General features: G+C 36.8%; 1 protein-coding gene across 1 annotated transcript in view; it reads left to right on the forward strand.

The window, feature by feature from the left end:
• The window catches only part of SREK1IP1 (SREK1 interacting protein 1), a 40,334-nt gene that overhangs the window by 4,830 nt on the left and 19,405 nt on the right, over positions 1 to 16,099 (forward strand). Inside the window, exon 3 of the mRNA XM_087862453.1 lies at positions 4,076 to 4,123. Coding sequence (XP_087718579.1) covers positions 4,076 to 4,123 — 48 coding nt within the window. The remainder of the gene's footprint in view (positions 1 to 4,075; positions 4,124 to 16,099) is intronic.

Here is a 16,099-nt window from a genome sequence, read left to right on the forward strand (position 1 = left end):
CTTTTACCTGAGCCCTTCCCTGCCACTCAAGTTGTTGAACAGAGTTCTAGATTCAGAGTAAGCCCTTGCTAATATTTAACAAATAAAGAGATAAAGACCTCTGCAATGTATTCCTAAAACCATCAGTTAATAAAATTGTATTATAAATCTGTAATGTAGCTTCTTTGAAGAATTTACAAGTGCAGTTACTGCCTTTGTTACCTCTTCTTTGTGTTGGGTTGTTTGAGGGAGGTTTTTAGTTTGGTTTTTGAGAAGGTATTTCATCCACATGCTTCAGGTTTTAAAGGTACCAAAAGGTGTGTAGTGACATATTTCTCACCCTTTCTACCCCCGGAGGCACTTCTTCTTTCAGGTAATGAATTTATATTCTTAGAGATCTTTTTTATATTTCTTCATCTAAATATAAATAAAATCTATGTATAATCTGTGTTTTCTCTATATTTAATCTTCTTTCCTACAAAATGACAACATACCATAAGCACTGTTCTGTACCTTGCTTTTTTTCTTTGTATCTTAGAGATCATCAGATATCATTAAGTAAAGACTAACCATAATTTATTTATGTCTAAATTATTTCTACTCTTTTAACAATTACAAATGATGCTGTAGTGCATAACTTTGTATATAAGTCAATATTAGTCAGTATGCATTTGTGCAAGTAAATTGAGAAGATTAATTCCCAAATGGGGAAGTGCTAGGTCAAAGTAGTATGTACATTTATAGTTCTGATAGATTTTGTCACCTTGCTTTCCATGGGGGTGGTATCGATCTTCACTAATACTCAGCACTGTATGGGAGTATGTCTGCGCCATAATCTCTTCAACCCTTTCTTTGCTATTCTCATAAGTGCAAAGAGAATCTCAATATAGATTTTAATGTACATTTCACTTATTATGAGTAAGGATGAGCATCTCTGTGTTTGAAACTTTTTTCTGTTTCTGTGAGCTTTCTGTTTAGCTCTTTTGCTGAATTTTTTTTCCTATTGGTTGGTTTTTTTCATGATTTTCTGGGTTTTATATGGTAGGCATAATTGCCCTTAATTGGTGCTATGAGTTGAAAATATTTGTTCCTACATTCTCATGTGTCTTTTGAGTTTGTTTTAGGTGGTCTTTGCCTTTTTTTTTTATGTAGGCTATTTTACAAGTTTGTATTCAGTGGTTTTAGGATCGTAGGTCATGATTACAAAAGAACATTTCGAGGGAAGACAGGCTCCATTACTCTCAACTGCGTTAGCAAACTTTAAAGAGGAATGGAACAAAGAACAGCATGAGAACCTCAGATGGGGAAATGGGTAACTTCTAATTGAGCTAATAAGGGCCTCCCAATATGGCCTTGCTATTCAGTTTGGCATGGATCTTGAGTACCATTGTATCAGCAGAGTTCTTGTTCCAGACAACAGAAACTGACTAGTTAATTGAAGAAGAAAATGAAAGATCTCAGGGAGCTCACAGAATGTAAGCAAAGGCTGTATAACAAGACTTAGGAAAACAGATAAGAGCAAGGACACCCATAGCCAAGGTGCTGCACAGCCCCAGACCTGGTTAGGAGGGCTGCTCTTTGTGGCATCACTGCCACTAGAAACTGCATCTTGACAGGAGAATAAATGAAATGTCCCCACTTCACAGTGTCACTTGTCTCAAATTTATTGTATCAGAGGCATCAGATTCAATGTCCCAGGTAGAAGTATTCATTTGGCCTAGCAGTCATGAAAATTAGGACAAACGAAGCTTGAAATTTTAACTTAACCAAAAATTGGTGAGGACATAGTTGATATGGAGTTATTTATTTAGAGTTCTTGTATTGCCCTTTCATGTAAAAGTTACAGTTACGTTAAAGAAGATGACCTACTCTGAAAAAGTTTGATATTTCGTTCATTCTAAAAATAGGAGATCGAGTTCATCATGAGTAAGTTAATTTCTCGTAAGTGCTGAGGTGAGATCATTTAGATCTGTCCATTACAACATTTTTAGTTTATTGTAGGAATGGTAATGGTGCATTTAGAACAGTTTTGTTCCGTCTCATTCAGCATCTGTGGTTTCTATGGAAACAGACTTAACATTGACCTGGATTCTCTGAGCTTTTTTTCCAACAGGCAATTATTTCATAATGAAAGAGCCTCAGATTTTATTATTAATCCGGTGTTACACCACAGTTCTGCTACAGTGTAGCATATGTGTTCCTACTCTATGCAATACAAAGTACAAGATTTATGAGAAAAAATGAGATTGGGACACAGCAAAAACTTCATCAGTGATACATAAAAGATGATAGAAACCTAATAACAGTAGCACAGTTTTGCATATGTTAATTGGTTAAAAGGCACATAAATAATACAGTAAATAGGGTACTATACCTTGTAAAAGACCTAAAGTTTGCTATGGAAGCGGACTTCGTAAGAATTGCAGTTTATGAATTGTTCTGAAGTAATGGTAGAGGAAGAGGATGACATGAAATCAGATCAGAGTTATAACACCTTCTGTGGGTGGGCTCTGCTCACAGCACACATGGCAAACTGAGGTCACTAGAAATATTTTGGGGTGTGTCCTTGTGTGTGTTTTGCATATTCCTTTGAGCTTCAGAGCAACTGGATACCACTTTCTGCATTCACCTAGTGTTTTTCATAGACAAAAGTCACATTATGTTCAAATTGTTCTCTCTTACATCAGTTGCATTGGAATAAGTTTGTGTTTTTAGAACAAGCATTATAGCACACCTGGCTGTATTTTTACTAGAATAGCTCAGTAATGTATATTTTACAGTAAATTTGGGATCAGGGGAAAATGACTAATGTTTTGACTTCATAACAGTGAAGAGATACTTTGAAAATGATCTTTGTTTTAAAATTAGTGCTGTTTTATATTTGTGTTCTATGTACTCTAATTTATTAGTGAATTTGGGTTATATCTCCATATGAAGGATTTAGGAGTTAGATGCTTTGCATTAAGGTAATAGAGCAATTCTTTCCTGACCTTCTCGTTGCTGGAAGCCCTTATTGGAGGTGAAAATTAGTTTCAACTATGTATATATATTATGCAGCCATAAAGAGGAATGATCTTCTGATATGTGCTACAATTTGGATGATCTTGAAAACATTATGCTCAGTAAAATAATTCAGACACAAAAGGATAAATATTGTGTGATTCCACCTATATGAGATTCCTAGGACAGGTAAATTTATAGAAGCAGGAAGTAGGATAGAGATTACCATGGACTTGAGGGAAGGGGGAACGGGCAGTTGTTGTTGAATGGGTATAAGTAGTGTTTGGGATGATGAAAGATTTTGGAAAGAGTGGTGATGGTTGTACAACCTTGTGAATGTACTTGATGCCGCTGAATTCCACACTTAAAAAGTGATAACGGTGATAAATTTTATATATATATTATTACAAAATCAATTTTAATTTATTTTATCTCTGTTATTGTTATCTTCCAACATTGCTTGCATGTAGCACTAATGATACAGAGCTACTATAAATATTTCTAAGCATCGATTAGACTGAATATGTGACTAGCAGTTTGTTTTCTCTTGCCAGAATCTGATTGCTGAATTCAGATGTTTCTTAGAATAGCTAGCAATTAAAGTATTTTTCTGGATTTTCACCAATTCCTTTTAAAGAGTCAGTTTGTTTTTCTTCTAAGGGAGAGCAGAAAAACATTTGTTATCTTGGCTGTTCATATATATGTATACATAATAATGAGTATAGATAGTGAATATATATATAATTATTTACATCTGAGGGACAAGCTGAAATACTCTGGAATTTCTTCCTCAGTGTTCTAGCTCCTGGAATGTTTAAGCTCTTGATTATAACACTGCATTTCTGTTCAAGAATAATTCCAGAATACGTTTTTCTTTAAATATTGTCAAAGAAAATAATTTGAGTAAATTGGCTTTTCTAGTGATTTCTAACATTCATAACAATTGAATGAATAGTGTTACTAATTTGGGTCAGGAATGATTTTTTTAAAGAAAGAAATTCTACAATAAAATGTTTCTTAGCTTTTTCATGTGATGAAATTCTTAGGTTTCTTCTTTTTTGTATGTGTCCTAAAATGTCATCCATTTTTATTTCAGGTTGCAACAAGGATAGTGTCCGAGCTGGCTGTAAAAAATGTGGCTATCGTAAGTACATTAAAAAATAATATTCCAAAGAGTGAATCATTGCCTCTTTGGGCAGTGTGACTTGGCATGCTGATTTCAGTGCCCTGATTTCAGCATAGTTCTGTAGCCCTGTCATTTAGCTCAGGTTTGCAGATGGTTCAGAAATTGCTCTGTCAGCCCTAAGTAGTTCCATTCTTCCCTGATGTAGACTCATTGACAGGTGGCTATATATCTAGTGACTAGCAACGGTGTCAAGTACAAGTGGAGTAGTAGATTTAGGAGGCTGGAGAAAGTATATTCAAAAAAAAAACAAAACAGGGGCGCCTGGGTGGCACAGCGGTTAAGCGTCTGCCTTCGTCTCAGGGCGTGATCCCGGCGTTCTGGGATCGAGCCCCACATCAGGCTCCTCTGCTATGAGCCTGCTTCTTCCTCTCCCACTCACCTTGCTTGTGTTCCCTCTCTCACTGGCTGTCTCTATCTCTGTCAAATAAATAAATAAAATCTTAAAAAAAAAAAAAAACACAACACATACACTTAATCTTTTACTCCTTATCTTTCTAGATATTGGGTGAAGAGGGGAAAGCAATGAAAATTATTTATGAAGGGTTTTCCCATTGATTGAATTTAGTCTTTTTAAGGATGAAATTGGTCCTAGAATTTCTGCTCACAGGCAAAAAGTTGATGTAAACAGTCATTAATCTCTATATGATCAATGAAATGGAAAAGTAAACTTTAACACATGCAATTATGTAGCTTAAATTTGTAATTATGTACCATAAACAAATATCATTTCTTTAGTTAAATGTAACAATTCCTAAATCTTTGATAACAGGGAGAACAGTAGCATTTGTTGTTTTATTAATTGGAGACCATGCACATGAGCCTGGGATTATGGTTAATACTCCATATAAAATTAATTAATTAATTAACATAGAAGTATAGTTACAATTGATGCACAATGTTATGTGAGCTTCAGATGTACAACATAATGATTTGTGAAGTTTATACATCAGGCTGTGCTTACCACAAGTGTAGTTAACCATTGGTCACCACGTAGTGCTATTACTATACCACTGACTATGTATATTTATCTTCCCTATGCTGTAAAGAAAAGTTATTTTTAAAAAGATAAATGTGATGTAAGAAAAAAAAAGATGTTCATGCAAGAACATGTAAGAGAGCACTCGGGACAGAAATCTCCATTAAAAAGGCTCATAATGAAAGCATCCTGAGAGTACCAAGCACATTCCTCCAAGCAAAGGCTGAAATCTGGCACAAAGGAATCTTGCTCAGTTAGCAAAAGTGGGTGCATAAGCATACATATCCTTCACTTAAATAAAAACTCCTGAAGAATACACTTTCATGCAAGAAATGAGTGCAGTGAAATTTTTTCTGTGTTTTAAACTTGTTTATATTTATTTCTGCTTTGTTTCCTTTGTTTAAATCTTTGCTAATTCCCATGTTTCATTTCTTGATTTAGGACTTAAGAACCTGCTCACTCATGCTCTATCTCTCCCCCTATATATGCTGTTTTATTTACTTCAAAATCTAGAATGGATTTTCCAGTCTGTCTATAAGTACTAGTTTATTTACTTGGACTTCTTTTTAACTTTTAACTTAAGACTTGTAGGAAAATAGCGGTGCCTGGGTGGCTCAGTCAGTTAAGCATTTGACTTCGGCTCAGGTCATGATCCCAGGGTCCCTAGGATCAAGCCCCACATCAGGCTGCTTGCCAGCTGGGAGTCTCCTTCTCCCTCTCTCTCTGCCTGCTGCTCCCCCTCTTTGTTCTCTCTCCCTCTCTGTGTCTGTCAAATAAATAAACAAAATCTTAAAAAAAAAAAAAAAAAAGACTTGTAGGAAAATAATAAAAATTTTTTGGAAATAGAGTATTTGTTGACCTAATCTCCTTAACTGCTATTTTATTACAATGATGGACGTATCTGTTGTAATTAGATTTTTTTTTTTTTTTTAGAGAAGCCAAGTCAGATAGGTTTGGCAGTCTTTCTAAGTTTTGTTCCTTCTTTATTATTTTAATCTATGATTTTAGTGATTAACTTATTAAATAGCTTCTCATTTATTTCCTATGGAAAAATTCAGTAATACTTCCCTTCTGGCTTGAACTTACATTTTATACCTGTTAAAGATGAAGGACTTTTCAATTTACATGTCTTTCTGATAGAAACTACATTTTAAAAATTACCTGTTATTTGGAGGCCAGAATCTTTGTATTGATGGTAGATGTAAGAGAAAAGTCCACAAAACCCTTTGAAATGTTTTTAATGTCTAAAAATGTGTACATTCATCAATCAGTTACAAAAGAGTATTGTTTCTCTAGTGTTGTGAAACTAAGTTTAGGTTGTACAATTTTAAAAATTTTAATACTTGATTGAAAAAGATTTTATTGTCAGTATGTTTCAATAATGGTTATATTGTTTTTAAAAGTTTCAAGTTAAGGATGAATGTGTTACTAAATAACATGGATGCTGCTTTTTCATGGCAGTTTCCTCAACAAAATAAGAATTGTTATTTCTGTGATAAGTTTTTGAGGTTTTTTTTTGGAGTTGGCAACTTCTGAATATTTAAAAGCTATGAGGACACTAAGCCTTTTTCCATGGAATAAATATCTCAAATAATTATGATAATTCTCAGAAAATATACCTCTAAAAAGTTCAGTATAGTATACTCAGTAGTTGAGCATTTGATCATAGAGGCAGGAAATAAAAACATACCTAAATGCCTCTAATGTTTTGTTTAACTTAAAATGCTAATCTATTGATAGACATTTATGACCTTTTCTTTGCCTGTGGGTCTGCTCATTATTGTTTCTCATAGACTTTTAAGTGCAAATATCTGAAATGCATTTCCGACTTTTTATAGTTTGTTTCTTCAGAAATAAGCAAGCAGTGAAAATAATAAATCTGAGTGCAAAATCATTTTATCATTAGTTCTCATTAGTGGTAATACTGCCCCTCTGGAAATCTTTGGCCTTTTTTTTTTTTTTTTTTTTTTAGTTGTCCATATGGGGTTGAGGGCAACAGTAGGACATTTAGGATATAGGGTGTATTTAGTGTATAGGGATTATAAACATCCTGTGATGTGTAGGGCAGTATTGGACAGTGAAGAATTGTCTGCCTTAGAATGACAGTGGCACCCCCTTTGAGAAATAGGTACTTTTTCTCATTGTTTTAGATTTTTTTTTCTCTATCATATACAGTCTTGTTCCAGTACCTAAATTGAAAACTGCTTTTAAAAATAATTCATTTCGGGGCGCCTGGGTGGCACAGCGGTTAAGCATCTGCCTTCGGCTCAGGGCGTGATCCCGGCGTTATGGGATCGAGCCCCACATCAGGCTCCTCTGCTATGAGCCTGCTTCTTCCTCTCCCACTCCCCCTGCTTGTGTTCCCTCTCTCGCTGGCTATCTCTATCTCTGTCAAATAAATAAATAAAATCTAAAAAAAAAATAAATAAATAAAAATAAAAATAATTCATTTAAATCAGGTGTTTCCAAATGTACAACTTTGTTTTATAGAAACAACCACTCTTTTTTGCCCCACGTTCATATCTTTGGCCTTACATGATTTTATATAAGCAAACTTATATATAACAATAACAAACTCTTAATGGTGTAAAATATCAACAGGTAAAGTAAAATATATAGGCATGAGCTGGGGAAAAAGTGACCAAGAAGGTACGATGCTGGGAGAAAAGGAAACAGGCAGCAACAGATAAGCCAAAGGAATAGATTTTCAAAATGAGGGGAAATTGTCAAGTGCTACCGATAGGATTTGTAAGAAATCATTTGGAAATTTTCATTGTACTTACCAGATAGGATGCTTTTTTGACCTTAGGAAGATCAGTTTAAGTGGAGTGGTAGGTCATGAAACAAACTATGCAGATTCAGGCCTAGATAGGGAGGGATAAAAAAGTGGAGAGCCTATATAGTCTCTCATTTCAAGAAATTTGCATGAGAAAGGTAAGGAACTTAGTCCTTAGGGACTACTATAACAAAATACCACCAGCCCAGTAGCTTATAAACATAAATTATTGCTCATCTGAAGCTGTTAGTCCAAGTTCAGGGTGCCAGCAAGTTTTCTAGGTCATAGACTTTTCATTTTATACTCACATGGTGGAAAGGACTAGAGATCTCTCTGGAGTCTTTTTTATAAGGCAGTAATCCCATTCATGAGGGTACCACCCTCAGAACCTGATCACCTCCCAAAGGTCCTATCAACTAATACCATCCTCTTTGGGGGTTAGAATTTCAACATATGAATTTTGGGGGGACAGAAAGATTCAGGTCGTAACAGGAACATATTGGGTACAATGGACCCTTGAACAACATAGGTTTGAACTGCACAGGTTTAATTTTAAGCCTTTTTTTTTTTTTTTTTTTTTACTAAATACAGTACAGGAGTAGATCAAGAACCACCACATGTCTCCCCCTCCCCACCTGCACTCAGCCAAACCAGATCCTAGAGTAATACCCATTTCTTGCTCCTCTCCTGGGAATGTGGAAAACCTCCTTCCAGGTGGAGTCCAGGGAAGGTAGATAACCAGGGAAGTCAGAGTACCTTTACTCTCTCTCTAGGTCACTTGTTCCACCTGATCCCCTTTATGTGGTCTAATGCAGTTTCTGCTTGTGGAAAATGCTGTCAAGGGGTAAGCTGCCAGTTCCCCTGCAATATTAGCCACCTGCCTCAGAAATCATTCAGCACCGTGGACAGCGCCCCACCCTACGGAGGCCCAGGCTCCTGTCTGGTGCTGTCCTGCCCTTGGTGTCCTTCTGCACTCCTTGGTTGGGGGGTGGGGGGTAGGCGGGTTATTATCTGGTCCTTGGTTACTTCAGGAAGAATCCTTCCCCAGAGTCTGTTTCTTGCACCTCCCTGTTCAATACTTCAGTGAACTGAATTCCCCACAGGTAGTAGAATGGAGAGTGCCAGGAGCAGGCAAGAGCCCTGATGTCCCAGCCTTCTCTAACTTTCCTCCACCTTTGCTTTGTTTTTCATCATGTGGTGATTTCTGTCTTACTTTTCTATCACATAAAATACAGTAGTTCAGTTTTGGGGGAGCCAAAGTTATATGTGGATTTTTGACTGCCTGGAGATCAATGCCCCTAACCCCGTGTTCAAGGGTCAGCTGTAATTCCTGGAAGGGAATTTGGGATAAATGGAGGGTTTTATATTTAAGATATAATGTGTTTATATAGACTGAGGGGATATTATAAGAGATGTTTCAGATATTGGAGACAGGAGAAGGTTAAGCAATTTCGTCTAAGAGTTATAACAAGGATATCTCAACTTTGGAGGAAGCTAGGTGAGAATAAGTATGGATATTTTCGGGTATGGAGACAGAAAGTAGAAAGAGACGCTGTCTGATGAACTTAGGAGGTGGAGTTGTCTGTTTGGGAAGGGTGCATTGAGTGGGATGGGAAAGTGGTTGAACAATAATTTAAGTCAGGCATAAGTCTGGAAAAGTCATTGAGGAAAACAGGACAGACAAATAGATGAAATGCCATGTGTTTGTGCTAATGTTCATGAATGTGTGATTGTGCTCAAGCATTGTTTGGCTGCTCAGGGATAGGCACAATCCAAAGGTTAGCTTTGAGCCAGAGTGTTGTACAGTGAGGTATGCTAGAAGAATAAGAATATGAATGAGTCAGGGGTGCCTGGGTGGCACAGTGGTTAAGTGTCTGCCTTCGGCTCAGGGCGTGATCCCGGCGTTATGGGATCGAGCCCCGTATCAGGCTCCTCCGCTGGGAGCATGCTTCTTCCTCTCCCACTCCCCCTGCTTGTGTTTCCTCTCTCACTGCCTGTCTCTCTCTCTGTCAAATAAATAAATAAAAAATCTTAAAAAAAAAATTCCTTAAAAAAAAAAAGAATATGAATGAGTCAGAGAGGCTTATAAAAGGATATTCAGAGAGTTAGGAATGAGAAATTTGATAGACTAGGAGAAAATGAAGGGATTGAGTGAGTTAAGGTCTTAAGATTCCAAAACAAATCTATGCGTAGGTGTAAAGGAGTGAGAAAGCTAGAAAGATAAAAGCTTAGTGTCAGAGTATGATATTGGAGTTCAAAATTTCTGAGATGGAACATTTCAGGTGATGACAAGGAGCATGGTGTGGTCATGGCATCTAGAATATCGAGAAATGGAGGAAAGCTATGCAAGCACCCTAGACTGTCCCTTGAGGCTTGTGGAAGGGCTTAGAGTGAAGAACTCAAGGGTGAGCCTCATTCCAAAAACTTCAGTCGATAGGCTATTCAGCAACAGGGCTGAATTGGAGAGTAGAGTACTGCTATATTGGGAAACAGTATTAAGAAGCCTGGAGGAGGGGGGCCTGGCTGGCTCAGTTGGTTAAGCATCTGCCTTTGGCTCAGGTCATGATCCCAGAGACCCGGGATTGAGCCCAGCATTAGCTCCCTGCTCAATGGATAGCCTGCTTCTTCCTCTGTACCCTCACCCCGCTTGTGCTTGCTTGCTCTCTCTCTCCCAAGTAAATAAATAAAATCTTAGAAAAAAAAAAAAAAGCAGCAGCAGATTGGAGGATACTAGTAATACAGAAGTAAGCTGTAGAAAAGTGTTCTCAGGGAAGAGCCAAATATCCTTTAAAACAAGTGGTAGAGGGAGCAAACTGCGAACAGGTAGGACAATTTGTCCACTAAAGATTGCATGTTTCAGAAGCTGTCATAAAAAGATTGGGAGAGAAAGGGGCGATTATTGTTTAGGTCAGAGGACCAGAAACAATATGAAGATAAGACTTCAAAAAAGATGAATGGATACGGAAGCCTGCATCTTGGGTAGGAATCAAAATGATAGGGATGTGAAGCTTGGTGGAATTAATTGCATTTAATAATTGAAAAGTTTGTAATGTAGCCTTAATGCTTTCAGAGCAAAGGACCTTAGGTAAAGCCAAACCCTGGTTTACTTAGCCCTTGTTCACGTGGTCTATATACTTCATAGGACAAGAAATAAGTACATGAGCACCCTAATTATAAAACAGGAGTTCGGGACACCTGGATGGCTTAGTGGGTTAAGCATCTGCCTTCGGCTCAGGCCCTGATCCCAGGGTCCTGGGACTCCTTGCTCAGCGGGGAGCCTGCTTCTCCCTCTGCCTGCCACTCCCCCTGCTTGTGCTTTCTTTCTCTCTCTCTGTCAAATAAATAATCTTTAAAAAAAAAAAAAGGAGTTCTTTTCATTCATTGACACATCTTTATCAGCACAGTCTAAATGAAACTGTAGGTTTTGTTGTTACTTGGCACTTCAAGTTGCCCATCTAGCCACTCCTTAAATGCAGACAAGGGAGACTATATCTTTCCTTTTATGGGTATAATAAATGGTCATAACCTGACATCATGTATTAAAAACCTACTTGGTGCTAGAGTCTGTACTAAGCACTTTCAAGATACAATTAATTGTGTTTCATTCCTAAAACAACCCTATGAAGTAGGTTTCATGGTCTCCATTTTTATGAACATTAAAAAAAAAAGAAAGATTGATTCTGACACCAGACTGATTGCCTAGGTGCAAACCTCAGCTGGCACTTACTAGCTGTGTGACATCAGGGAAGTTGCTTAACCACTCTGCTTCAGTTTCCTGTCTATAAAATGAGATAATTATAGCCCCTAGTTCCACAGAGTTGTTGTGATGATTAAATTAGTTAATGCAAGTGTTGAGATCAATGGTTTGTCATAGGAATTCCTCAGTAATTATAATTGACTATTGTTACTGTTACAAATCAGAAAACAGGCTCACAGGATTACTTTATTATTAAGTGGGAAAACTGGAAATTGTAATATGGTAATCTGTAAGACTTGACACTATGCCATGGTCTTTTCCCCACCATTTGTAAAAATTGTGATAAAATATATATATAACATAAAATTTGCCATTTTAAGCATTTTTAAGTATACAATTCGGGGGCATTAATTACATTCACAGTGTTGTACAACTGTCTCCACTATTCTGACACTTTTCATCACCCTAAACAGAAACACTATAACCTCACTTTCTCCAGCCCTCCCTTCCCCCAGGCCCCAGCCTCTAATACACTCTATTCTGTGAATTTGGCCATTCTGGGTATATCATGTAAGTGTAATCATACAGTATTTGTACTTTGTGTCTAGCTTATTTCCCTTAGTATAACATTTCAGAGTTCATCCATGTTGTAGCAGTGTGTGTGTGTGTGTGTGTGTGTGTGTGTGTGTGTGTGTGTGTCTGATATACCACATTGTATTATTCATTCATCTGTTGATAGCCACTTGGGTTGTTTTCACTTTTCGGTTATAGTGACTAATGGAGCAGTGAAAATCAACGCACAAGTTATCTGTTTGAATCCCTGTTTTCAGTTCTTTTGGGTATATGCCTAGGAGTGGAATGCTGGGTCATCTGTGTTCAGCTTTGTGAGGAGCTACCAAACTGTTTTCCACTAGAAATTTTACATTCCCACTAGAAACGTACAAGAATTCCAATTTCTCTACATTCTTGCCAAAATTTATTTTTCTTTTCCTTTTTTTACAGGTGTAGCCATTCTAGTAGATAGGAAGTGGTATCTCATTGTGGTTTTGATTTTAATTTCCCTAATGACTAATAAAGTTCAGCATCTTTTTATAGTCTTATTGGCCATTTGTATATCTTCTTTGGATTAATGTCTATTCAAGTCTTTTGCCCATTTTTTAATTGAGTTTTTTTTTGTTCTTGAGTTTTACCACTTGTGTGTGTGTATATATATATATATATATATATATATATATATATATATATGATGTTAAACCCTATCAGATATATGATTTGCAAATATTTTCTCCCATTCTGTAGGTTATCTTTTCACTTTCATAATAATTTCTTTGCAAAAAGGTTTTAAATTTTAATGAAGTCCAGCTCATCAATTTTTTCTTTTGCTGGTGCTGTTGGTATTTTTCTTTTTTTTTAGATTTAATTATTTATTTATTTATTCATTTATTATTTGAGAGAGAGAGAGAGAATGAGGGGGAGGGGCAGAGGAGAGGAGAGAGAATCTCAAGCAGACTCCACGCTAGGTGCAGAGCCCAATATCGGGCTTGATCCCACGACCCTGAGATCACCACCTGAGCCGAAACCAAGAATCAGACACTTAACCGATTGTACCACCCAGGTGCTCCTGGTGGTATTGGTATTTTATATCTAAGACTCCTTTGCCAAATTCAAGGTCATGAAGACTTACCCTTTGCTGTCTCCTTAGAGTTTTATGTCTTAGAGTCTTAACTCGTATATTGTTAAGTCTTTGATCCATTTGAGTCAGTGTTTGCATATGATGTGAGTAAGATGTTCAACCTCATTATTTTGCATGCGGAAATCAGCTTGTTTTTGCACCATCTATTGAAGAGACTGTTCTTTCCCCAGTGAGTAGACTTGATGCTCTTGTCAAAATTCAGTTTGCCATATATATATATATGGGTTTATTTCTGGGTTCTTAATTCTGTTCTGTTGGCCTATATGTCTATTCTTTTTTTTTTTTAAAGATTTTATTTATTTATATGACAGAGAGACAGCCAGTGAGAGAGGGAACACAGCAGGGGAGTGGGAGAGGAAGAAACAGGCTCCCAGCGGAGGAGCCCGATGTGGGACTCGATCCCGGAACGCCGGGATCACGCCCTGAGCCAAAGGCAGACGCTTAACGACTGCGCTACCCAGGCGCCCCTATATGTCTATTCTTGTGACAGTACCATCCTGTTTTGATTACTATAACTTTGTGGGAATTTTTGAAATCAGGAAGTGTGAGTCTTCCGCTTTTGTTCTTTCTCAAGATTGTTTTGGCTAGTCAGGGCACCTTGAATTTGGGAATTGGCTTTACCATTTTGAAAAAGCCCAGTCATTTTTTTATAATCAGCTACTAAATGGTTGTAATTTGAAACGTCTCTGTGTATCTGTGGCCAGAATTTGTTTCTGGTCACCTAAGAATTTTCAGCTCATTGTCTGCTTTGAGTCTATGTAGAAAAGAAGTCACAAAAACTGTAATTTGGAATACAATTATTTCCTAAGTTTGTTTACTTACTCCCCCAGTAGAAAAAAAAATAGGAAACTATTTGTAGCTTCATGAGTAACTTGTCTTAGGATTAGTTTAGGGTCAGTTTCATTGAAGTAAAGCTAAAATGCATGTGAGGTGGAGCTTGCTGCCAGTGTGATTGTTATTTCAGTATTTTATTTACTTTATTCATTGTAATATGAAGTGTTTGGGTACAAAGCTAGCTTAAATAAAGGGAAAAGTATATCATCAGGAGTTCTGATCAAAATGGCAAGCTGAACCAAGGTAGAAAGTCCTCCCTTGTGCTTTGAACACAGAAATGCTGAGAAAAAAACAGAGTAACAACAACAAAAATAACCCAGCTCAAATGAACGAAAGGGAAATCTCCAGTGCTGGAAATGAAAAGGAGTTCAGAGCCAGAACAAGGAATGATCGCTGAAAACAGTGAGGTCCACAAGCCTACTAGGTAGACTTTTATGAACTAGGGAGTGAAGCCTTGGACCGCTATGGGATGGCAGGTTAGCTGGAGTGGGGACTCTTACATAAAGCCCGACTGTTCAAAAGGCTGTGAAGCAGGGATTAGAAAAATCCCATTCACTCTCTAGGGAAAGTGGCAAGAAACTTTACTGTATGAGTTCCTATAAGATAATTAGAAGAAAAGGAATAAGCTAGAATTGGCAACCCAAGCTTATACCATGTGTAAGTATGAGCAGTGAATTTACACTGCCTCCGGTGACACAGGAACTATTTTTCCAGGTTAAGAAATTAACATTGAAAATTGATCTGGTGTTGGGGCAGCTGGCCTGCTCAGTTGGTAGAGTGTGCAACTCTTGATCTCGGGGTCGTGGGTTCAAGCCCCACGTTGGGTGTAGGAGCTTACTTTAAAAAAAAAAAAAAAAAAAAAAAAAGATTGGTCTGCATATGATTCCACTCATATGTGGAATTTAAGAAACAAAACAAATGAACACAGGAGAGAAAATAAAGAGAGAGACAAACCAAGAAACAGACTCTTAACAATAGAGAACAAACTGAAGGTTGAGGAGGGAGGTGGGTGGGGGATGGGTTTAATAGGTGATAGGGATTAAGGAGGGCACTTGTGATGAACACCTGGTGTTGTATCCAATTGATGAATCAGTATCTTCTACACCTGCAGCTAATATCACAATGTATGTTAACTAACCGGAATTTAAATTAAAATGTGGAAAAATTGGTCTGGTATCAAATTAGATAAAGAAACTTAAGTGCAGCTATATGTCATTATTAATAAAACCACAGAGAAAACTAAAGACTGCATAGAAATTTTCAAAATAAAGGGACTGAGGAACAAAGAGGAGATAGGTTAAATATTGTTGATATTCAGTGATTTTTCTCACAAAAATGGCAACTTCATATGATTAAACTAATAACCAACATAGCATGGTAGAGTAATTCCAGTATCAGACTTTTGAAGCAAGAGCAGTATTAGGAATAGAGATTCAAGAACAATGAAAAAGGTAAAATGACAATGATCTTGATTGTGCTTATTAACATAATCTCCAAATATTTATAGTAAAAACTGTATTAGAAGGAGAAATTCACAAATCTTTGATGATAGAGGTACTTAGAAATTATACTATCAGAAGTTATTAGACAAAAAAATATGGAGAAGATTTTAACATAGCACTCTATCCAACAGGGTGATATGTATTCTTTTAAAATAAAAATACATACCAAATCATTTAAAAAATTTACTAGATGATAGTCCACCAAAGAAATCTCAGCAAATAGCAAATAACTGATCTCATTCAGACCCTACTTTCTGGTAGCAGTGTCATAAATTTATAAATCAACAAAAGCATAATTTGAAAACTCCATATGTTTGGAAACTGGAAAGAATACTTCTGAATGATTCATTTGGAAAGAAATCACAACAGAGGAAACTTGTTTCCAGCAGTATGGCAGACTGGATCCTCTTGCATACAATTAAACTTCTATGAAATGTACAGTACATATTTTAGTTA

Source organism: Ursus americanus, chromosome 5 (genome assembly GCF_024610735.1).
Source record: "Ursus americanus isolate L20-20 chromosome 5, mUrsAme1.1.p, whole genome shotgun sequence".
In the NCBI taxonomy this organism is placed as follows: Eukaryota; Metazoa; Chordata; class Mammalia; order Carnivora; family Ursidae; genus Ursus; species Ursus americanus.